Source organism: Epinephelus moara, chromosome 16 (assembly GCF_006386435.1).
Source record: "Epinephelus moara isolate mb chromosome 16, YSFRI_EMoa_1.0, whole genome shotgun sequence".
NCBI classification, from domain to species: Eukaryota; Metazoa; Chordata; class Actinopteri; order Perciformes; family Serranidae; genus Epinephelus; species Epinephelus moara.
The window spans coordinates 22,638,587-22,664,169 of NC_065521.1; the positions used below are offsets into that span (position 1 = coordinate 22,638,587).

Consider the following 25,583-nt stretch of genomic DNA (forward strand, 5'->3'; position numbering starts at 1 on the left):
TTTCACCACGTGAGCGGTCGATACGGCAGCTGTCAATAGTAATTACTCATTAAGAAGTACTTTGGTTCTTTCAAACATGATAAAAGGCTTTGTGGCTTAAAGGAGTTAAATAACCTTTTTGACAATGGCAGCCTGTTTGTGGACTCTGCGTTGTTGGGTTGCTTTTGTTGAACACAGAGACACACCTAAACAGTGGTGGTTGGCGAGCTACAGTGAGTAGAGGAGAGCTTTGATACCTTGCCAGCTGGGTTTGCAGGTGGGCTTGACACTGATCTTGACCAGAACGTCCTCGGAGGCACGGTTCTTTCCACAGTCGTAGGCGGTCACAGTCAGCTTGTACATGCGCTCTTTGCCGTAGCTCAGTTTCTCTGTGTTCTTGATGAAGCCTGAGTCAAGCAGGAAGAAAGGGAGAGTGTGCCAGGGCCGCTCTTTGTTAAATTTCAAAAGCTGCAGCTGTGCTAGAAAACTCATAGAAACCTTCTGAGCTGATAAGCAGCACGCCAAATCTAAGTATTTTCAAATATTCTAAAAAGCTGCCAAATAGAAATCTTTGTTAAAAGGCCCAAAAGTGACTCACTGTCAAGCCGAACTAAATGCACATTATATTAACAGACATCTCTCTAGACCACATCGTACCATTGACTTGCATCGTTTTCGTTAAGATTCTATACTGAGAGTTAATTTCCAAGCTAATGTGCAGACAGATTCTAATTAGCATGCAAGTGATTAAAAGAAAGTGATGGAATTTGTTTGTCTAAGATCTGATCTCATCTTTTTCTTCCACCTCAAACAATAATTAGCTGTCACAGTTGAGCACCTTCGCCAACATTATGCATCTTCACACTGATTGTTCTCTTCATATTATCACCTGTCTGCATTTCCTTTTCATCCGAGCCAGGCGTCACATCAGCCGAGCCTGGATATCGCTGTCTTTTTTACTGGATCTTTAATTTTGTTTTACAAGACACAAAGATTAATAATCTTATGGTCCGACAGGAATGACCAACTCTGGTGACATTTCAAGGAGACCGTCATCGTCTCACAAGGCAACAAGCCGCCTTGAATTCTAAATGGCAGTCGTGCGTTTGCACAGATCAATGTGATGTGTGTCAATAAAATCGTGGCTCTTTGGCATGCACCGCAGCTTTTCCCCAACATGCACTAACACACGGTTGCTAGGTGTAGGTTCTTACCATCTTTGTCCACAGTGAAGGGCACATCGGGGGTGACGATCTCGTAGTTGCAGATTTGGCTGAACTGGAAAGAGCAGTCGGCATCCACTGCTTCCACCTTCAGGATGCTGTCGTACTTCTTCCCCTCGATAACGGTGGCTTTGTAGGACTTCTCCTTGAACACTGGTGAATATTCATTGATGTCGTTCACCTGGATGTGGACAGTGGCCCTGAAAGAAGACATGCTTGAGTTAGGACACTGTCAGCTGGGGATGTTTCAAGACACAGCTTACTCAAAGCAAAAATATTTGTCACACTTTATGACAATGATGACATGAGTTGTGGTCTATTTATGTTCATGCTGACTTATTACAAACAACAGGGAAATAAACAAGTCAGATGAACTCACAGGTGACTCATTGATTTAATGGATTTTGGTGACTGTCATTCTGCATCATCAGAACTTCATGGACACTTCGGGAGAAATCAATTTCTGGTGACTGAAAGCAAGTCGGCTCTGTGGCATCTTACATTTCATTTATTGTCTCTGGTGGTCACACAATGCTCACTAACAAATACTTGATTATACGCATTCTTAGTCAAGACTACAGATGGACCTCATTGGGGCTGCAACTAATGAAACTTTTCATTATTGATTAGTCTATTGACAGGGTTCCTACACATTTGGAATTTCAAAATTCCATACTTTTCCATACCCAAATTTCCAGACTTCTCGTTTTGTTTGTTTTTCAGAGAATATGCGACATCTGAGTAAATATATCAGTGTATCATATTTCACATCATATTTAATTATTCTTAATAGCCGATTGTAGCCAAGTACCATAATGCAGTGATGCAAACACAGGTATGGTGAAAAAAGAGAGAGCCTCTGAACTTCTAGGGGGGTCCGGGGGCATGCCCCCCCGGAAGAAAAGTTTGACTATTTTAAAGTTAAAATACATCAATCTGGTGCACTTCGGGAGCAAATTTAGGAGGCTAGATATATGAAGAACTTTGTGTTTCTGTAAACAATTTTGGCCACAGTAAGCTAAATATCTAAAATATGCATTAACCAAGCTAAAAAGGCCAGAGAATGTCATGAGCAAAAGTCCCCAGTTTGCTTAACAAAGTGACAGTGTTAAAAAAACAAACAAAAGCAATATAGGCTATATGTTAATAGGTCAGTATTAATATTTTATTGTTCCAAGTTTTCTATTTCCACTCTGGTTTTAAAACAGTTTCTAACAAACAGAGAGATGCTTTATAATCACACTAAACACATATCCTAATGATGATTTTAGCTGCATTTTAATGGTGTAAACTTTATTTTATCCTCAGAGTGACAGCTGACAGTGTGGTTTTTTACACTCTGCAGCTCAGAATAACTTGAGACACCTGATGACTGGAAATGAAAACTAAAGAAATAACCCATATTGTTAATTAGCTCCCGTGATTATAAATATAACATTTCGATGAGACAGACCTCAACAGTCATTAACTACTTTTACACTCTTTGGTTCGGTAGCAGAAACAGTCTGGAATTATTACAGTATGTGATATTAAGAATGATTTCATCCTGTCATCAAACTAAATAGCGAAAAATACTCTGTACTTAAGTCATAATAATTCTTAAATGTGCCTTAGCCTACTTTTAATATTTGTAAATTATTATCATTATTATCATTATTATTATTATTATTATTATTATTTGTAGTCTCTACATCTGTTAAATCAGACAAGCTGATGTTCGCAAAATTATTGACAAGGATTTTTTATCTGTTTTATCTGTCTTATTTTATTCTGTTGTAGCCTATGATTACAGGCTGTTGTTACTTAGTTGAAAATAACTGTTTTGCTCTCACCAAAACAGAAGTTTTTTACAGACAGGCTATCGTTTCATCTCATATGAGTATGAGTTCATGATGATGATGTCGCTCCTAATTAACAACTCCGCCTATTTCACATGAACGCGCTCATTGCTGGAAAACACAGAGATGACATATCGAGTTGATAACCAGCTTTGTAGTACTGGTTATCCTGGATGGGCGCTGTTAGGCTCTGTGAAGCCAGCTCACCTAAAGAAAGCCTGGCTATGTTAAACGTGCATCGTAGTACAGGCCGACCGTGGGAGAGCGAGTATCAGAGCAGAGACAGTGGAGTGACGGACCGTGGGAGAGAGAAAGGCAGGCGAGCAGTGACACACATCCTGCGACTAGAGTTGCTTTACCTGTGACAGCTGTTTTATTTTTATTCTCCCCTTCCTCAATGCAGTTCCATCATGTAGCGTGACAAAAATAGGATTTATTATGAATCGTTAAGGGCATCTGTCAGTTAAATTATTTTTGGAATTACCTAATTTTCTATTTTAGAAAACAGTATTTTAGAACAGTGGTAATAGTCTGGAAACATAAATATTTTTCCATACTTTATTTTTCATTTTCCATACTTTTTAATACCTGGAAATTGATCAAATTTATTTCCATACTTTTCCATACTTCCCATACTTGCGTAGGAACCCTGTATTGATTATTTTCTCCATTTATCATTTTGTCTAGAAAATGCCTGTTATGTCCTACAGCCGAAGGTGAAGTCTTCAAATGTCTTCTTGCGTTTTACAGTCAAAAACCCAAAGACAGGGAGGTCGGTAGCGTAGTGGATAGTGCCGGCACCCCATGTACAGAGGCGATGCCTCGCTGCAGCAGTCGCAGGTTCGACTCCGGCTTGCAACCCTTTGCTGCATGTCAACCCCCACTCTCTCTCTCTCCCATTTCAATCTGTCCTGTCCATTAAAGGCAAAAAGCCCAAAAAATAATCTTAAAAAAAAAAAACCCCAAAGACAGTCATTATACTCCGATGTATGAGAAAGAAAAGCATCAAATTCTCACATTTGAGAAGCTGGAAACAACAAATGTTTTCCTTAAAGAAAATGACTGAAACAATTAATCTTTTCTGTCAATCGGCTCATAATATAATCGTTGCAGCTCTCACTTCTCCTTTTTATGGCCTCTCCGTCATAAATGATGACAAACAGGTAGAAACAGGAAAGAAAAGGCGTCTTACACTCTTCCTTACATACACTGAGCGAGCAAACTATGGCAGATGGAGCACAAAAAATTGTCCTGATACACTGCAAGCTATGTCGCGGCGTGAGAATAGGTTAAGATTTTTCTTACGGTGGTGTTCTATTAAGTTTTAATCATTTCCTCAACTTTGTAAATGAGTCTTTCTTCATCCATGACTGGAGGAGAAATGAAAATGTCAAGGACATCAGCATAGATTTTGACCATAGACTGTATATAAATCCATATATCTTGTACATAACTGCATATTATTATATACAATTTATGATTTTGACCAATGAAAATATGTTGTTGGAGAGGCAAGTGTGTAAAACTTTGCAAAAATAGAGCCAGAGCATGCTTTTTTTTTTTTTTAAAACAAGCAACACGAAGCGTAGCCTGTTCTGTGATGCATGCATTATTGGAAAAACTGAAACAATCTAATGTTCCCATGTTTGCACCACATCCAGTTAAGAATAGGTGTTAACACTGTCATATTACAGGGAAGAGTTACTGTGTTGTCACCATAATTCATTTATTTTTTGATGGGAATCTGTCAAAGCACATTAATTAGAGCACAAGCTCCTCACACCTCTGTTGAACCTCGTTTTCACTCTGATTGATGAGGGCAAATTTCTACACTAGTTCTGATGTGCACTCATGTTCACAAATGATCTTGGATAATTATATAGACTCCTGTGGATATCACTCGCTTGACAATTCACACAATCAGCAGAAGGATTTAATTACAGCTTAGGTTTTGAATCCATGGTAAAACTCACATATCTACTATAATACAGTCCTGTGATTGGTCTCTGTTGCATTTGCCCAGTGGTTTGATTTTGCTGTGAGTTCATATGAACCACATCAAATGGGTTTGGTGCAAAAGCACCTGAAATAATTCTACGTAAATATGAGAAGGCATGTTTTAATTTTAGCTTTCAATCTATGGGTATTTCATTATGATACCCTGTGAGGTGAATATATGAATGACAAACGTTCAAGACAGAAGAAAACTTAGGGTTCATATCAGGTCCAGACACTGAACTGGCAGACGCTGACTCACTTGTGGGATTTCTTCATGTTGGCGCCATCAGGACCCTCTCCACAGTCGTAGGCTTGGATGGTGAAGGTGTGCTCCTTCTGCAGCTCGCAGTCCAGCTTGTCTTTGGCCCTGATGACCCCCTCACCAGTGGACTTGTCCAGGACCACTGCCTCGAAGGGGACATTCTGCCCATGGATCCTGAAGCCGCAAATCTCACCTGAACACGTCAAGAGCCAAAAGAGAATTTGCTCAGAATAACTGACGTTAGACAGGCAATTTCATTGTTCAGATGAAAAATTATGTTAACGACGAAACCATAAATTCACGCAAAACAAAAAACAAAACCAAAGATCAGCCACAGGTTTTGGGTGCCAGGGAGTTGTAGATTGGGGTGGGTGGTGTCTGTGGAGGAAGCTCAAAAGCACTGTCATATGGGTGAGTACTTGGAGGGGGAGTTGGGAGAGGGTGTGGGACATTTAGTATCATAGAAGACAGTGTGTCTTTTCCAAGCCACTTGAAAACATTGCATCCAGTCATGCAGGCAGAAACCGAAAAGATGTGGACAGGCATTTCAGAGGGGTACTTAGGATATCAGAAATTAAATTCATGAAACCAAGCCCAAAAAGTAAGTACACAGAGAACAGTATTTGAAGTGAAGATCATTTATCTCTGTAATGAATACAAATTACAGCCTATCGCATGATAGAAACAATAATTAACAGAATTAAAAGAAATGAAATTGAAATCTTTACAAGAGCATGAAAGCATTGTGATAAGCACCAATTCAGTCATCAAAACCCGAAAAGGTCTGTGAAAGAAAAAAAACCCTCAGACAATACCTCCAAACGTTTTTTTTTTTTTGTTTTTTTTTTTTAAATCAAAGAAAGTCTTCCTGTGTAATTTCACCTCTCACCCAAAACTACTGCAAAATGATTAAAAATAAAATGAAATAATAATCAACAGTATTCAAACAAAAAAGTACTGGATGAGAACTGGGGTTAGAAATATCAACTTGCTTGACATCCACATCAAATGACAACTGCAGCCATGCTAATGGTAGAGATTAGTGGTGGAGAATTAACTCAAGAGATCCACTGAGGCAAAGATGCAACAACAGAAACTTTGTAGCAGAGAGAGTTTGCATTAGTTAACAATCTCAGCAGCTTTCAGTTGAAGACTTAAATGTCAGAAAAGTCCACAGGAGTCACTGTACCTGCGTATATCTGATAGGTCACAGAGAGGCACCACAAATGTGGATGACGCCTTTCAGACGCTGATCTTTAATCCTCTTTAAATACCAATTCTAGTGTCAATTTCTGCTCCAATTTCCATGGGTGTTGGTTGTGAAATCATTTCATGTGTTCTTTCAGATTTTACTTTATCATTATGTGTCAAAAATTGGCTTTTCCTTCTATTATTATTTTTTTAATTGAAAGGGTTAGATTGGATAAAATGGCAGCAAAGTGACTGAAAACTCCTGTCTTAAAGCAGCTTTCTGTTTCCTGGTGACAGCTGAAAAACTGTTAGGGTCTGCAAACTGCAATGGATGTCTCATGCACAGATATTTCTAAGTACAGTCAGCCCCACATCACACTTTTCATCCAGCTGTTGGAAGTCCAAAAAACTGAGGGTGAGAAAAACATAAAATCGAGAAAACCAAATGGGAAGATTACAGAGCATGGTGGGAGTTTCTGTGTAAGAGTGTGGATGCTGTTTTTTTGCGTTAGTGGGTTAATAGTAACAACTAAGCACAAGGCAGAAGAAAGAGCCCAAGATCACCTTCTTCAGTGAGGGTCACCTCAAAACTCTCTACAAGGAAGGGAGAGAAGATAAACCCAGATCAGTTAAAAGAAAAGTTAGAATCTCAGAGAAAACACACAGAGGACAGGAAGGAAACATACTCTCTATAAGCTTAGAAATCCACCAACAGAAAATATTCAGTTTCTCACAAGCAAAGAGTCTTCTGCCAGTTGAAAGAAAGGAAAGATTAAAACATTTATGAAAAGCCGGTTGTGTTGAAGTGTTTGCAGTTTTATTAATGGCTCAGCAGCTCCTTGTAGAAGAAACAACTAGCGAGAAAGTGACAGAACATCCAATTACAAGCAACAGAAATAGCACTTTTAATGTCAGCATGTTTTTGGTGATTCTGAAGAGTCTGTCCTTCATTTTACTTGTCTCAACACTGAGAGTGTTTATCCTGGGTTGACTGCTTTGCCCCGGCATGGGGGTTACCTATTGCCACACCAAAGTCCATTCTCATTTAACACTTTTAACACGTACAGTTTCTTTACATATTCAACAGTTACTTTCTGAAATCCACATGATCCACTCTTGACACTTTTCTACACTCTACACTCTGTAAGTTAATTTATGTTTTGTGGCTGTCGAAAGAAGTTTGCCTTCAGAAATGTAAGCCAGATAACCCTGAAGTTTAAGGACAAAGATCATAGTTTGGGTTAAAATGAAAATATTTCTTCCAGAAGGCTAACTTATCCTGTGTGCTGTTTTATGTGTGTTAGTGGAATCAGTTTAAAGTAAACTTTACTGCACTTAACCGGTTACAATCATTTATGTGTTGTTTTTACCTTTCAAAGCCAAAAGTACAAAAAAGAAAAGGGTGGCAGCTTCTTCTGTAAAGACTGTGTTAAATGGACAGATGATATAATCTCAAATCAATTGCAGGTCCCAGAACTGCACTGAATCAAAGTTATATCATGGCAGAGAAAGCATGATGAAACTAGTGATTTAGACCCCTATCTTAAAGCTGTTTTTTCTGTTACTCCCATTATTTCCTTTCTCATAAACAGTGATGAAGAACACCAAGTGGAAATGTTAATTGTTGAGCTTTCATTAAAACAAAATTATTAGTGTTGTATTATAGTCTTGGGCAGTACCACGGTATTAAGGCATACCAGGGTATGTAGAAATTCAGACGTTAAGATTTTTCAATACCAGGCGCTCATCTTTCTATTAAACTCATACTTATATTGAGGGTCAGTCTCTACTGGTGGAAGGGGCTGCTGAGCTGGCAAACATGGTAACCACAAATGGTGGGGATAACACTACGGGACTGTCAACAAACCTGGCAGCAACAGAAGGGAAAGACCACGGGAAAAACTGTGGTGAAATAGGGGTTTATTTAGACCAAACCAGAGTTGGTGATATTGGAACAGTGGACCAAGGCAGGTAGTGCCTCACACAAATACCGTCATATACCGTACACCCCGCTGAAATTTTAGACAGTATGAAGGTATGAAAAAGTCCGGCACAGTGCTCACTCCACATAAAATGCACCGCCTGGGCTACATTACATTACTTCCAGAAAACTTCACAGAAAACAATGAGGGTAAAACAGCATCACTATCATTTTTAACCTAATATTGTCTGGTCTACCTCAGCTAACAAAAAAAAAGTGTGTCGTTCACAACTGAGCCTATTTTGTAACAGATATCGACAGCCTTATATTCACTTCACCTATTCAACTGAATATAACAATTTAGACAAGAGATACTTGACTGTCCTGAACCACAGAAACTTGCTTTGTTTATGGACTCACAGCAGTGTGCCACAACAGAATAAATATAGGAGAATAAATATAGGAGAACTCTCTGGAATCTGGCAATATAAGAACAATGATGGTGGGACATTCTGTCACTTCACAGTTGTCCAAAACATGTGGTTTGTGCCAGGCGGACATGATTGCCAGTATTTTTTCAATATTGCAAGAAATTCCATTGACTCATTCACAAGTCAAAAATGTGTTTTATCTGAAAGAAACATGCAATATTTACATTTAAGATAATAGAAAAATAGTCAACCAAGTGCAATGATGTCCTCCAAGATAATATTTGTTTTTCAGTTTCAGTTATATATTGGGGGTACATTTTGGGCATTGGTGGGAGGGCACGTGTCCCCCTCAGTGTATATGGTGACTACGGCCCTGTCATGCATGCATAATTAGGCTGCAGTTGTCTGGGTGCGCAAAGGTGAAGTGGCTGGTCTTGTCATACAAAGTTTGATGGAGTGTCAACTGGACAATATGGAGATATTTGCATCTTGAAAGCCGGACTACAAATGTGGATGGACAGGGAGAAACGCATGCAAGCCTAAGACGTGGTAAGATACGATATTCCTCACTATATGAAGTGACTGATAACAAGATCTGTATAATGGATTGTAAAGAAATTCGTCAGGTTTTTATTTTGTAGACAATTGATCTGGATTTATAGCCTGATGGGATGACAGCACAATGATGTGTGTGGTCCTGCGCTTTCATGTGATACGCGTGGTATTTCTGTGCGAGCCTGCGTTCGCGAGTAATCCATCCAACAGTAATATGTGTGCAAAGCTGTATGAAAGCTCTGTTATACATCAATTTATTGTAACTTTATCAATTTATTTTGCTGTGAAAACATTGGACTACCAACAAGTGCTTGGCCTTGTCGGAAACCTACAGTTTTGCCGTTTCAAGTGATATGCGTGGCTTCTCACTATGACACACGGTCGCCGAGAAAATCCACAGAGAAGAACGGGTGTGAATTTGGATGCACTATGCGTCGTTCGGGCCCATAGTCTAAACTTCTCAGTTTCAACATTTTATTGAGAACATTTAGGAACAGTGCTGCATGTTAACTTTTGTCTGCACATTTTTTTGTCGCAATTGTTGCTGAGTCTGAGGTGCGAGTCATGTGCTCTCGCTCTGCCTCCACCTCAGGTACCGAAATTTGGCACCAATTCATTTTATGGGAATCGGTACTTGGTAGTACCGACGTGAATCGGTACCAAGTACAAAAAGCACCGAGTTTCGGTACCCAACCCTAAAAATTTGATTAATTCACTCTGATAATAGTTAAAAATGCACACAAGATAAGAAGCAATTTGGTAGTACAAATTAAAAAAATAATTAAGTCCCTTCCTGCTTGGCTGTTTGTTTAAAAGCCCCGCCAGGGCCTCCTGTGTGTTGGACCTGGTCATTTTGTTTTCACCTACTAAACAATTAGAAATGGATTTCTCATTAGGGACCGCTGTTCAGGGCCAGTCATGCAGTGGGAGTTGTGGGCCTCCCTGTTCACCACAGCTCTAATGACCAGCTCACATCAGTGCTTCAGAAATTCCTGAGCGTTTCACTGGTCACTCACTCCGGCCTCTCGGTTCAGCTCAACTAAGGTTGTCACAATGATTGGTACGTATTGATTTTACAGGCTTGACCTGCTGAGGTCATTAAACGCCTGGCACTAAATAAATACAGTGAATTAGAAACCGAGAATATTAATTGGCTAATAGATCAATATGCTGTATATATCTTCTGGCATTCATTTGCTGGATCTGTGTTACAGAAACAAAAATGGCTAATGTTCCTACATGAACCAAATAACCCATATCTGGTGGGTAAATGCTCCCTGCTTTGTGTTCCTCGCTTGTTTTAGAGCACAGTCATCCATGAACACTGAGCTCATTTTCAAGTTTGCAAGAGGGCTTTGGTTTCAGCTATTTCAGCTCCAATCAGCCTGACTGAACTCACCACAAAGAGAAGACACAATTAAAGCTAGCCCCACAGCACATCACTCTAATACACATACAAACTCATACAGCAGATCCTCGTTTGTTCTAAATATTCACATATTCACACTAATCTGACTTGTGAGCCTGTGATTGGGCTCCTCTGACCTGTGGGTCAGCTTTACAGTGAACCTTGTTTGTTGGCACAGATGGAGCGACTAGAAGGAGGCTGGCACAACAGAGCCGGTCACCCCTGATGCCACGTGAAGCCAGATTGCTTGCTCTGTCTCGAGAGAGAGCTAGTTCACACGGACAAGCAGTTCATTCGCAAAGCTCAGCTCATCAAAAAGGGAGCCCCAGCTGAAAGAAGTGGGAGCACCAAGCATTGTATTCAACGCTAATTTACTGTGAAAGGAGACAAACATCATGCGGAGAACAGGCATATTATTCAACTCCCTGCCCTTCAGAAATTATGGGCCTCTTGCTGTAACTGCGCACCTCAAAAATGGTGTGCTGTCAGGCCGATGAGTTTTTGAGAACAAATTTCACATAACTTTGTAAGGAATATTACATTTGGCATCACGTGGATGTTAAAGCCTCACTTGTTAAATCAAAGTAATGGGAGATTTTAAAAAATGGTCATATCAAGTGAAGCAAGAGCGCTATGTGTGTGAGCAGACAAAAGATCATGTGATGTGAAATGGTGGGAAATCATTCCCAACGCTGTGGTGCTTTGAATCCTGGCCAGAGTCAATCCTGGTGTGATTAAAAAAACCCTGAGCGAGTGCGGCCTTGGTATATAAAGCACACTAATTGTGGCTCTCCACTGGGAGGGGGAAAGAAAACCCAAAACATGAAAGAGTATTTTGATCTGAATATCAAAAGGGCCAATCTGGAGGATATGGTAGCCAGCTGTATGTCAATATGACAGGCATGTCATAAAAATCAAATGTGCAAAATACCACTGGGTCATATAGACCGCTACCAGGGGTGCATTCAATGATTATTCGACAATAGGCAAAGATATTCTCTCCCTACTACTACTGAGTGAAGGTTTAAATTCGTATAAACATATAATCTCAAATATGGCCACATCACAGAGAGATTGAAACACCCTGAAGAGTGAGGGGTCTTCATATATTACCCATGACATACTGATAATTTTTAAAGCATTATGCGGAGGCTAGATTTGGGGTCTTGATTTCCTCAAATGGTCTAGTGTGGAAGATTTAGGAGGATATGAAATTGAATATAACATGATAAGTATGTTGTCTTTAGTGTATAATTACCAAAAAATAAGAATGGTTGTGTTATCGTTACCTCAGAATGAGGAGCAACACACACACCACAAGCTAACGTTATCCCTACAGTATTTAGGCAGCCATATCTGATTAATTCAGACAGGGCAAAAGAAATGACAGCGGCGACTGGTAACGTTACATTTATACCTAACTTATACCTTTTGTAATCAAAAATTATCTAAAGCTCAATCCTGAGCTTGTTCAATAAATCGTTTTCTAATAAATTATAAATATAGCAATTTCTGATTAAACCATATCAATATCGGGTTTACAATAATAAACAATTTCCCCCCGGGGATTAATAAAGTATTCTGAATCTGAATAATAGCTTCTGGTTAGGTCTCACCCATTTCCTGTTTAAGCCACACCCACGTGCAGTTCAAACTCCGCCCAATCCGAGTAGAGATGTGGATACAGATAAATTAGTTGGTTGAACAGATACAGATATAGATGGTGGACTCCCTCATCCCTAATAGTTCCATCATTGTTCAAAGTCAACAAAGATCATACATTACGATGTTAGTTTTAATAAATCAAAAATCTTAAAAATTAAGGAAATTTCTCTGGCAGTTATATCGCTTTGCTGTTTCGAAAACGTACCGAGCCGTGATGCCCCCGTGTTCTGCTGTACTGAACTGTGAATTTTGTGAACTGCTACACACCTACTATACTATATAGCGATTTGGTCCTTGTCCATGGAAACTATCATGCTGCACTACCATGTTGCTACAGGAACCCAGAGCAGACAAACCAAACACTGGCTCTAGATAGAGCCATTTGTGTTTTTGCGTTGTAGTTAACATCTCCTCCATGACAAGCGGCATCGAAAAAACACTTATTTTTAACGTGAAACTGCTTAATTATATGTTTCTACTGGTTTTAATCACCTGGTCCATTTGTTTTGGAGAGACAAAGACATCTGTGGATAATTCAGCTACCGGCAAAAACCTGAACAATGACGACTACAGGAATTCTAATCAGGAGAAGTTTCAGCTGGTTGCAATCTGCAATCCTCAGCGCTACATCTCACTAAATCCCCCATAAATCTTACACACAGCTCCTTTAAAAGAATAATGACTTAAGTTTTGTTTAAAAAAAGTCCATTAGCAAAATGATTACATCTTCAAACAAACACATCAATGTCCTCAAAGTCATTATGAAATTTACCTTATTCATAGATGAACAGCTTTTGTGCATCCATTACATGTAACACAGTCTCAAAGCTTTAATGGCACAGGGCAATTAGTATGTTTGCTTCTTTTATTTACTGTGAAAATGAGTCATTCCAAGTGAAGTGAAGCTGAGGGAGTAAAGAAATGGCAGCAGCGGCATTAAACCTCCTCTCTCACCTGCGTAGCGTAGAGGAGCATCTTTGTCCAGGGCAATTAGAGGAGGGTCCAGAAGTACTTTGTCATCGTTTTCCGTTACGATCCCGTGGTACGTCGTCTCGATCCATGGCTTGTGCTTATTGACTGTGAAACAGAGAGAGGAAATGTCAGTGTTTATATAAAACAGTCTATACAATAATTTCCATCCTGAGGTGAGATGTGCTGATAGGCAATTTGTTTTTCTCTCACCGGCACTAATTGGCAATTTACATCTTTTTTTTCCCCGTACTTTTAATAATCAGATTTTATCTGTGTTTTCTCAAAATGCTACTTTGACTTTTATCATTCCTCCCATTGCAGCCTGAGTAAGTTTTTAATGAGGTTTTGGATGCTTTTAATATTATTTTTAGAAGCATCACAAACAATGAAGGGATCAGCCACAACAGGAACAGGCAACTATGAGCCAAGGAGGACAAAGACTGTGTAGGATTTAAACCGATGACACATTTGGTGGGGTGAAAATCTGCTGCTTTTCCCTTTGTTGCACATCAATCTGTATCCTAAATACAATATACTTATGTTATATTGTAAGATGTATCCAAACTGAAGACAAATTCTTTCAAGATGATTTTATGATAGCACTTTTTTATGCCAGTAATGTTCCAAGATACAGACAAATCCAAACTCCATAACAGTTAATGACTTATCACACGGGATTACATGGATGACAAAGACTCCGGCCATGTCTTTCAGGCCGGTTTGTGGAGCACTAGTTTGGTTGTGCACAGCCTTGTGTGCTAGTCGGCCTGGGAAGCATCCCAGCTGCAGACAGGACTCTGTTGTAGCTGGCGGCTGCAGAAAAAGCTGCAGTGAGTGACATATTTGGGCTGGCTTAGAAAACAGCGTTGACGCAGGGGAGATGCAGCTCTCTTACAGCCCAATATGTGCTTACTCCTGAGCGAGGGGAGAGGATGGCATTCCTGTGCTACTGATCTGCAAAGGTGATGCTAACTCTGGCTGACAGCATGCTGAAGGGGATAGAAACACAAGGAGAGGCAACCGGACCAGACCGTTTCCTGAGGACAAGACTTTAACAAAAGCAGCCAAGTACGTCGAAAATCATATAAATAACTCTTTGACTGCATTTTGGATAATTTTAATTCAGGTACAATATCATATTGAGGTAATGTTAATGAGAGCTGCAGACTGCAACCATTACATAATTGCCTTATGCCAGACCTATTTACACACAGCTCCACTGTTTTACTCTTTGATCACACTGATTGAGTCAAATCTTTGGACATTTTTAATCATTTTCTAAAAGAAAAAGACATTTTTTAAGCTACTAAACAATGTAGGAATTTCAGAGCTCAAATCATCTGCTCTGTTCAGTCATGCTGCCTCTCTCTCATCACCTAAAGCCAACAGTCCTTATTCAGGTCATTTCCAATGTAAACTGTGATAAATTCAACATGGCCACGTCATGCATTCAAGCTAATCCATACTTACAATGAACGGCTGTGATAGCCTAAACAATAAACAGTTTAGGCTATCACAACTACTGTAATGTAGGAAACTGTTCTGGTTACATAACAATTCATCTGGGGTTAACAATAATCTATTTAATAATTTATGAACATCATAATTTGCCAGTGGTTATGCAGGAGCTTTCTTTTTCATTCTTTTACTTCAAATGCATTTTAGGATCAGAAGTATCAAAGCACACACATGAAAAATCTCGGGCAGTGGAAAATAAAGCTCTAAAAGTGGGTTTCTCTACAATGTCCAAAGGCATTTTCAAACCAGGGGAGCTTTTTCACAGGTCTAACAACCCCCATTTTTGTCGTATCTGCACTGCAAGTAGTAGGACTGGTTGTAGTTCTAAGAACGACGTTTTGAGGGAGTAAGTTTTCTTCCAGCACAAGAGGAACCATGAGTGACATAACTTTGTACGCTGATTGGTCAAGCACAGCCAATGCAGCACCTGCAACCACCGTTCTTAAAACCCATTAACTGTTTAAACAACAGACAACACAAATCACAAACAACAGGTCGTAACAAAAAAGAAAAGGACAAATGGACTGACCATGAGGTCCAGGCTTTACTGAGCATCTATCTGACATGGAAATACAATGTGATTTTGATTCATCAAGGCAAAAGTGACACTGATGTCACAACCACTGGCCATCTTACAGTAGTGTTCCTGTTAATGGTGCAAATGCAAACTGGAAAGAAAAAAAAAAAAAAAAAAAAAAAAAAAAAAAAGCTCCCCAGTGGGCACTTCCTCTCAGAGTCTCCGGGCCTGTTTGATTCAAAAACTTTCTCAAAAGGTCCTCAAGTTTCTGACTTATTTTGCTTAAAAAGCTGCAATAAAGCTCCAACAGCAAGTGATGGCTTAAGTCTTGATTAAAGGTCTGTGTGAATAAGTCTGAGACAAATATATGACTTTTAGCAAATAAGTGAAACATCAATTACACGCCTGATGAGCATTTTCTCCTCTTAATTATTCTACTTCAGCACTGCTCAGCTCCTTGAATAGAAAGCCTCCAACACCTATGTTTGCTATTAAAAAGCCAATTTTGTTATCATTCACCCAAAGCACTCATGAGCAAATCATATTTCTGACTTGTTTATGCTGTTTAAGTAGGAACCTATAAGAAGCACTTGGATTGTATTGCTGTCCAAGAGCACCATGATTGATTTCTGCATCAGAGTACATGCACACACACATTGACAGCTTTTATAAGATGCAAAAAAACATGGCATAAAATTAGCCTGCAATTACTTTCATATTTTACTTTCGTCAGACAGGGCAGTGAGGTAATCATTAACGCCAAAGAGGCAGTTACTCAAATATGTGCTTGGTCTTTATTTATCATTAGTACCACTGCGTATTAATTATTCAATGTGACAAACTAATTCTGTTGTCTGAAATAGAAACTGTGGTTAAAATTAAAGTTTGGGGGTATTTTTGTTTTTTTTAAGCTCTTTGAGAACTTCAAAAGCTGGTCAAAGGGTTTGTGAATGTAAAAGCTCAATATTAGCAGTGTCTTTACAAACTGAATCATATCCTCCAGCCCACATCTATCCAATTACCTGCACACAATGACACTCTGAGCAAGACATTCATCTCAACAGGCAACATTATTTAAATAGACAGTGGGTTAATTACTGTGCCCCTGTCGCAAAATGCGGGTGCCATTCAAGCCTTTGCCGTGGCTGCCATACAAAATGTTGCTGCCACTTGCAGCTTGTAATACTTCCATGATTGTATAAATATAGCTTGCAATTTTGTGTATGTTAACATCTGAAAATAACTTCTCACTTAGCACCTAAAACTTTTATTAGACATGTCTCATCAGCTGACCCAAAAAGCTCCTTAAGTTACACAGCCAGAATCAATGGCAGTAAAATAATTTTTACTCTGTGAGTCTTTACAGCTAAATCCTAATTGCAATGTGTTTTGCATAGTGAGATTAAATCCACAGCCATGTCACGCTGCAGAAAGCCTCAACATCACACATTCATTATCTGACTAATAGGAAGACGCCTGACATTCAATCTGTGCTATATTAGGAGCCTCAAACAGTAGCCAGATAAAAGAAAACCTACAAAAGCATAAATAAATAATGAGGATGTTTTCAGGCGACTTTAAATGTCAGTCTGCCAAATCCAATTTCAGCGAAGCAAATGACTTGCGTTGTGTGTCTTTACATAATTTAGTGTAATTCTCAGTGATTGCACGATCAATGAAAATTAATTACAAGCTACTTGCACAGGATTGGTGTGATGTGGGCACCACAATGAATTAGTTATCCACCAAACTATTTTTTTTCCAGTGAGAAAAGTTCTTACAGAGTTGTCCTCAGACTGCAGTAGACATGCTTTCAAAGTTTGTCACAATGCACAAAGTTAATATGTAAATAAGCAATCAGTATCCAGACATCCAGACATCTCCATCAATTGATTAAACATAAATTTGTACTCAGTATTAACAACATAATTTGGTAAGTGCCCTAAATAGTACTAAATTCGGTACCCAACGTTACTACTGACTGCTACCAGGGGGGGTAAAGAGTGTTATCCATTCCTGTTTTGGTTGCACAATGGCTGACGCACAGCCTTCTTGCTGAAAATCGAGCCTTCATTTTCCCAGGAGATTTTACCCAATAGCAAACACAATTGCATAGTGAAAGCGAGGCTCATAAGGAACCAATCTAAATGCCAATACTGTCATTATTCTACAGCCATTACATTCTCCAATCAGCATTTACTTCATAATTAGGGATGCACGATATCATCAGACCGATGGATCATCAACAGATAATGGAAAACTTATATTGATATTTATTACTCCAATAATAAAATTAGAGCCAATAAACAGAGCAATAATATAAAACCAAAATGCTGTAATGAACTTGACTGGCACAGTACCTATACTGCTAACAAACGCAGAGAAGAAGAAGAAGAGCAAGTGCAGCATGGTAGCTAGAGAGCCAAGCATGTTGTAGCCAGTATGGATATATTTCACAGTTTTAAAGGACAACAACATGATTGTGCCTGGAGTCTGATCCCTTTCTGTCGCTGCCATTACCCTGGCTAGATGCAGCGCTGAAGGACCATCACCCGAGTCGCCTTACCAGCAAACAGTTAGTTCAACATCTGCCCAGTTAGCTCATGCTAACACAGCAGCAGTGGCTACATTAATTACCAGGCTGTTAAATAGTCACCACACTGACACGGAAATGGCTCGACCCTGTTGTTGAACCCCTTAATGACCGGTAGGTAACGTTAGCTGTGTGATGCTAAAAGTTAGCCCTGTCACTGTGTGTGGGGGCGGACTGCAGGGTGTGCTACTGTCTCATGATAAACAGAGAGGGTGAGAGAGCAGATCAAGGAGGGCCTGTATGAATCAATACACTGCATAATCAAAATTTGACAGGTCAGTGTTGATACTGTGGCAGGCTGTCACAATAAGTCAATGTTTGAGAAACACAAAACCTTTATTTTTGGATTGAGGGATGCACTTTAATTGCTTGTTTTTAATACGTTGACATGTCTGATTTGACAGTTTATGTCAAAGCCTTTAATTTGAAATCTTAAGCAAAACACATCAAATCCAAAAGCGTGTTTGTGAAGTTGTTAATGTACTTTACTGAAAGAAAAAAAACATTTAGAGAGTCTGAAGTGGTTTTAGTTTTTGTTGTGTTAACAATAGTGATGTCAGTTAGATTTGGTTAGGTCAGAGCTATGGAATATTAAATCATCCACCTGTGCTCACTACATCTTAGCCTTTCTTACCCCAGGTGTGCATAAACTACAGGTTATGAACTTCTTTAAAGATACAAAAATGATAGAAAAATCCATAGTGTGCATCCCTGTTCATAGTGATAACTTAAAGCAAAAACCTTGTCTATTTCTACTTTATATCTTGTCCTACACAAGCGGTGCTTAGTAAGAATGAATTGTTGTCTTAGCCATTAATATAGAATTGATCAAGCCCAATAAATCGTCTTTGCTAAGCATCCCGTGACCTGAAGTGAAGTGGATGTCTTTAGACAGATTGCCAGGCCAGACTACTACAATAATCTGCTTTAGCTTCCACAGAGTTACAGAAACTGTTGGCCAGGTCACATGTGGGCCTCACATTTGTCCATGACTCACTTGTAGCCCTCAGCAATAAGGTGTACTGAACCAGGACCAGAAATAAATGGTACAACATCAAGCTGCGTTCTCAAAGCTCCTGCAGGTTTATGCAAAACATTTCAGCCAAATTCTGACCAATAACAACACATGAACTAACCAGGAAGGCTGTCTGCCTGTGCCCTTCCTGTCTGGTCAAGTTAAATGTTAATGCCCTCAATCTAAACAGTACTTTGTCCATTTGTATAGTGTCTATCTCCACCTTGACTGATGAGCACGAGACTAGAAAAAGGGTTTTACTTTACAAAGTGCATTTCATCCACTGTAAACAAGCAAATGCCTGCTGACACAGGTAAAACCAAATGTTGTATTTTGGAAGTCAGATAACTCTGTCACATCTAATCGACTTTGTGCTGTGAGGTCAAGCAATGACTGACAGAAGAGACCAACAATGGTCTGAGATATGCTGCAGGGATCAATTGAAATACGAGATAATGCAGATACGCTCACAGATGGCAAACTGCAGCAGAAAAACCTGACACAGATAGCTGTAGGTATGAGGACAAAAGAGGCACTACCACTGTAAATCACCATTAAAGTCAAAGCCCCTTTCACTCACACACAACTCCCAAGAAATAAACTCTAAAGCACGGTTTTATTTAAAGTGTGAAATTCTCACATACATTGTGTGAAATTGCCAACAGGCCCCCTTTGACAAGACAGCTTCATCATCTCCCTACAAACCTGCAGTGAATGGGAAGAGCATTCACTGCAGATATTATTTGAACAAATACTAATAGCATTATTCTTGGAAACTGGGTGATTTATTACATGCTACCTGTAAGATAAGATTTCTGTGATTATAAAGGAGAGACTGTGTTGTAAGGGAGGGATGAGTTGTTTTTTTCGTGAGGGGAGGCTTTAGGATTTAAGATGGAATGAGATTAGGAAAGGGGCTTTGAAATGTTTGAGGCAGTCTGAGAGAAGGACCCACTGCTGCAGCACTGAGGATGTTCAACGTGGAAGACTGCCATTTTCTTAATTTAACTTAATAAGGGAAACCAATTCATCTGATGCAATGCATACTCACTACTGGCCCAATTACAACCTGCAGACTCAGTCCTTCACTCACATAAAAGCAGATAATTCAAGAGGAATCTCTTGACTCCTAATGAATAATCAACATTAAACTGATCAAGACATCTGACTTACTGCAGAAGATGCTTGAGAAGATTAAAGTGTTTGTGGGCTGTATCCACTATAAATTGACATTATGTCTTGTCTTGATAATTATCTGGTAAAATAGCCCTGATCAACGTGGTCTAGAATAGAATAAAAGTACTTGGTTAGCAAGTATGACAACATTAACATTGACTAACATTGTAGTCTATGTTAGTTATGTCACTAGAGTCATGTGACTACCAACTGATGTGACAAAATAACTTAACCTTGACTTTTATTTTTACACAGGACACAAACACCAGTGTCCTGGTCAAAGTCCTGTGCTTGTTGGACCCATCGACCTCCCCTCCTACTCACCTTAAATGGACTTTCTCGCTATTTATCCTATATCCATTGCTCTTACTGGCTAATAATGATGCAGATGGGTTTATACTGGAGTTGGTTGTAAGCCTGGTGCGTCCTTATTTGACGCCAAGGGCCACTGCTCAAGCAGCAATTTTTAATGCCCTGGAAGTAAGACCAGGTTGGCCTGATACTGATGTATGTCAAATGTTGCTTAATCACATGTAGAGCTGCAACTAGCGATACTTATCACAACGTCTCCAAATAAAGCTACTCATTTTGTGACATCAAATAAATCCCAACATTTAAAATTATAAAAAATTATTGCAGGTTAGTTTTCTATTGATCAACTAATCCATTAATTGTTTCAGCTCTAATCCAATGTACAATGGCAAGGGAGATCATAGTCCTAAATCCTGTGCAAACTGAACCTAAGGAGGTTACAACAATGTGGGTCATTGTGACGCCAAGAAAAAAAGGAACTCTAAATAGTCTATGGGAAACACTATTTTCTCAGCATACTTCAAAATTAAAGAGAGGAAGAACAAAATGATTCTGTGAGACTCTGCAACTAAATATATCTGTACTGAAAATAATTGCTGAAAAGGGAAAAAAGACAATGCTGTGACACTTAATTTTCAAGTTGCTACACCATTACAAGATGCCTTGAGGAACAAGCGGTAAGGATGGTACATAATTAATTCCATTTAATGCGTCTTTTCCTGCTCGAGTGCAGAAGACTTATTGAAGAAAGGTGAACAGAAAGGGGCAAGAAAGTAAAGAAAAAAAAAAAAAAAGGGGGGCTGGCTACAAAGATTTTAAACATGCATACATTGCGATGTTAAGGAGTGGACTACAGTGACCCACCATGCTATATATAGCACAGAAAAACCATTGGCCTTAATATAAATATTAGATGGAGAGTTGGGATAAAAAAAAGAAACACAGATATAATGGGCTGATTTTTGCCTCTTGCTGAATAATAGATATGAACCCTACTGTGTCATCCCATGCTGACGTAGAATAAACCATTATCTACAAAGAAAAAAAGAGCTTCAACCCAAAAATCCAACAGCATATTATTACTGTACCATAACCAAATAAATTAAGCCATACTATAGCAGACAAGGGCAAAATATTGCCTTTGAGAAATGACTGATGTGTCAGAAGTTGCAGGCAAACACATATCAAGATGTTAGTGTACGAGCACAGATGGCCGGGTATTGGACCCACTTACAGCCCAGCAACACAGTACCTGGTATGCAATCCTGTTATGCGGCAAATAAAGCCAATGACACTTAATCCTATAATGGGATGCGTCTACTTCATTCACTGACAAGGTCATGCGACGAGTCAAGTCATCAAACAAAGCAACTGAGGCAGCCAAATCTTTATAATGCGTGTCTAACAATGAGTATGATACAATGACATGAGTAAAGATGTCCCAACAACACCAGGGATCGACTTTTAAGATGTCCAAATGATAAGCAAAGGGAGAACTCCAACATTTTGGAGAGGGAGAGAGAGGAGGGCTGAAACACGGCTGACTTCTGACACAGGTGGACAAGGATAAAGTACTACGTGTGACTGTGCCAAGCTGTGCCGTGCCAAGCCATCTACTGATCAGCTCTATGTCTCTGTCACCTGCACTGTGCACTCTTTTGAACGAGAGTGCGTATTTTAAGACACTATTAATGCTTTGAAATAAATTGGTTCTTAAAATGGTGCACGCTTTATCATGTAGAGAAATGGGTACAGATTGGTTTCTCCTAAAGTAGGATGGGTTCTCAACTTGCAATCTTTTCTTATTTTTGTTGTACGGGAACATTGTTTGTGCCTATGAGGTACAGACTTAAATAAATATGTATAATCATGTACTGATAAATGTAAGTATACTGAGTTGCCAGTTTAATAGGCACACCTAGTTAAAGCTAATACAGTCTAGTACAACAGTCCTGCATAGATCCTACTTTCATGAAGGTCATAATGTTTAGTTTTTGTCGAAACTGTACTGAATGTATTGTTATGATCACTTTGGAGTATGTAATTTATGGTGCTGTCAAACTGTACTGCAGTATACAGAGAGATGCTTATGTTGTTTACTGTACCCTTGTTGATATAAATGGAGTGTACCTAATGGCCTAAGTGGCAATTGAGTGTTATGTGTGTTTATTTTTGGCTGGGTTCTGGTTGCAATATGCTTTGTATTTTCTATGTTAATGGCTATGTTTAAATAAAGTATGGGGGGAAAAAAAATCAACAAATCAGTTTCGACAGTTTGAACTTCGCAATACTAATGTTGAGACAATATAAATAGTACAGTTGGGTATCTGTACTCAATACCTTTAACACATCAACCAAAATAACCCAGTCCCAAGAAGTATCAAAGCTAACCCAGACATGCAATTCCTGCCTTCGACCCTTTTTGTAGCCAGATCATGAATAAAAGACTTTTCATATGGTTTTGCTTGCAGCCAATCATCGCAAGCATTCTTTGATTTAAGGAACATGTGATTGGCCCACTACCCCTGCAGGTGCAACCCATACAGTCTGTGGTGTGGCAAAGTTTAGTTCAGTGTATATGACAGAGTTGGCAGTTCAGCTTGCTGAGACACCACCAAGACATGTCAAAGTATGACTATGCTTCATGCTTGTGGCATTTTATGCAACTCAGTGCTAACATTTACATGATGGGTATTGAAAGTAGAGACAATAATGGTCCCAAATCACTTTAACGGTACTGGTATTGGTACTGGTTAGGCTTGAACGGTATCAATTGTTTCATACCTTCATAGCTTACTGAAATTTTAACTGACACTACCCAAGGCTAGTACTGCTATCATCATGTTTTAAACTATACCCAGCCCCAATAGCCAGTAGCTATCCCCACTTCAACCAACCACAGACTTAATGGTGGTAAACAATGCAAGAAGATGAGCATGCAATCAAGTCCTCTTATACATGAAAAAAATATATTTGATGTGCAGTAGGGCTGTCAACGAATATTCTAAATTCGAATTTAAATTCGAATTTGAAAAAAAAAATGGACCTTCGAATGTGAAAATTGATATTCGATTGTGGAGGAAAAAAAAAACACCACCGCAGCTGTCCTCTTTGCGAGTGGGCGTTGGCATCAGACGCGCATTTCTCCACGCTGGTCGACAAGCGTTTCTGCTCCCAGCTGTTGTCTCCGTCACCCAGCTTGACACATTCGCTCGCGGCTCGCGCAGAAAATAAACCAGACGCCGAAACGATCACTTCAGGGCGCGAGCTGGTCACGGTCCGGCACTTCGAGGCTATTCGCAGCGCTTCCGCGGGCGGTGTGGCCACAGGTCAGAGAGGGGGGGCGAGCGAGAGGTCTGCGGTCGTTTATAACGTAATGTTATAGATAATTGTTTTATGTGTTTTAATGTGTAGGTATGTAAATGTTTTCAAAGACGTTTATGTTGAAATAAAAATACCTACAAGTAGTTATGTTTCCTTGTATTAATACATATACAAGTATGTTTCCTTGTATTAGTTTGCCCTCTTGTGGACATAATGAGGGAAAAAAAATATTCCAATGGTTCGAACCTATGAGTTATTTTTAGAAGGAATATTCGAACGTCATTTTTGAGCAATTTTGACAGCCCTAATGTGCAGTGTGATTACTACTGATTTACCCTCAGGACAATAAAATGTTTCGTAATGTAAATGCTAAACAGGATTCACCTCTTTTGGCCCAGAAACACAGTTTTTCTTTGGATTTTCCTTCAAATTTGGAACCATCAACGACACTAACAATCAACCATTATAAAACTCCACAGCAAACTTTCAGTGTTTAAACACTTTCTGTGGAGGCACATACTAACAGTATGATGCCATCGCTGACTTCTTTCATGACCCCCAAAGAACGGGGTAACGCCACTAACCATTCACAGGGACACAAAGACAATGCCCCTTTATGGCAGCCTAGCCTTTTTATTGAAGCCTAACCTTTACAGTTTGACCTATTAACCGTGATGAAATACTTCCTGCGAGAATGTTAGGGCCACAATAGGTCCTGCTAATCCTGAGATTCAACAGGACGCCTGTACACAGTCTCTCTCCCTCCATGCCACTGCTGTGATGACTCTTCATGGAGGGGGAATAAAATCACTATGCCTCCCCAGCGCTTGCCAAAAGCTCTGCACATGTCCAGCTACTGTATAACCCTCGCTACTGCCACACACTTATCCAAATACGATGATACCAGACTGTTTGCAGGCTACTGGTCACCCTGGGAGAGCCAGAGAGATACACCACAGCTGCCCAGATTGTAGCAGCATCAGTGCAGCAGATGATCAGTCTGTAATTATCAGATGAAGCCCGATAATGCCTGGGAACCTCTGAGGGCGTGTTGTGTAATGATGATGGCGCAGCCAAGTGTCAGGCCTGGGACGCGCTGTGGAGCTCTGCTTCATCGATTTAGCTCATATTTTACTTTTGATATCTGACAGCCTGCAGGCCTTCATCTTCTTTGATTACATGCAAATGGGCAGCTCTACTGCATGCTGCTGTAAGGCAGAACAGCTACTGAGCAACAATTAACTCTTTAGCGCAACAATGGTTCAAGTATCTATTTGCAACCTTTTTATTACCTGCTGACTTATGTGGTTATGTCCTTAGACATTTCAGATGACACTGTAGTATGTACTTAAAGGGAAAGCTCTGTATTTTTGCACCTACACACTATTTTTTCTAACATTTTTGCATCTAAATGGAGACAACGATTTTGGAAAATAGTCCAGTATTGAGAGAGACCTTTCCAGCCACAGTGGCAAAACAGGCCACAATGTAGGCTAATCCCTACAGGCAATTGTGCAGAGTTAATTAACATCCATTAAAAATGCTTGGTTTTGCCACTGACAGGCTCAGATTGTTATTGTAAGTGTCTGACAACATTACGGAAAGGATCCTACACAGAAATGAAACGTTATTCTGCACCTTTTGCTGGTCTTTTTGTAATTGTGACCTTCTATCCCTCAAGGAGA

At 39.5% G+C, this 25,583-nt stretch overlaps 1 protein-coding gene across 4 annotated transcripts in view; it reads right to left on the reverse strand.

The window, feature by feature from the left end:
- The window catches only part of clstn1 (calsyntenin 1), a 53,817-nt gene that overhangs the window by 21,116 nt on the left and 7,118 nt on the right, over positions 1–25,583 (reverse strand). For 2 of the 4 annotated variants that reach the window (XM_050063940.1, XM_050063938.1), the window contains exons 2-6: positions 13,426–13,548; positions 7,056–7,085; positions 5,298–5,493; positions 1,194–1,402; positions 237–386 (exon numbers count right to left, since the gene is read on the reverse strand). In XM_050063940.1, coding sequence (XP_049919897.1) covers positions 237–386; positions 1,194–1,402; positions 5,298–5,493; positions 7,056–7,085; positions 13,426–13,548 — 708 coding nt within the window. The remainder of the gene's footprint in view (positions 1–236; positions 387–1,193; positions 1,403–5,297; positions 5,494–7,055; positions 7,086–13,425; positions 13,549–25,583) is intronic. The other 2 variants (XM_050063941.1, XM_050063939.1) reach the window with 1 other exon arrangement.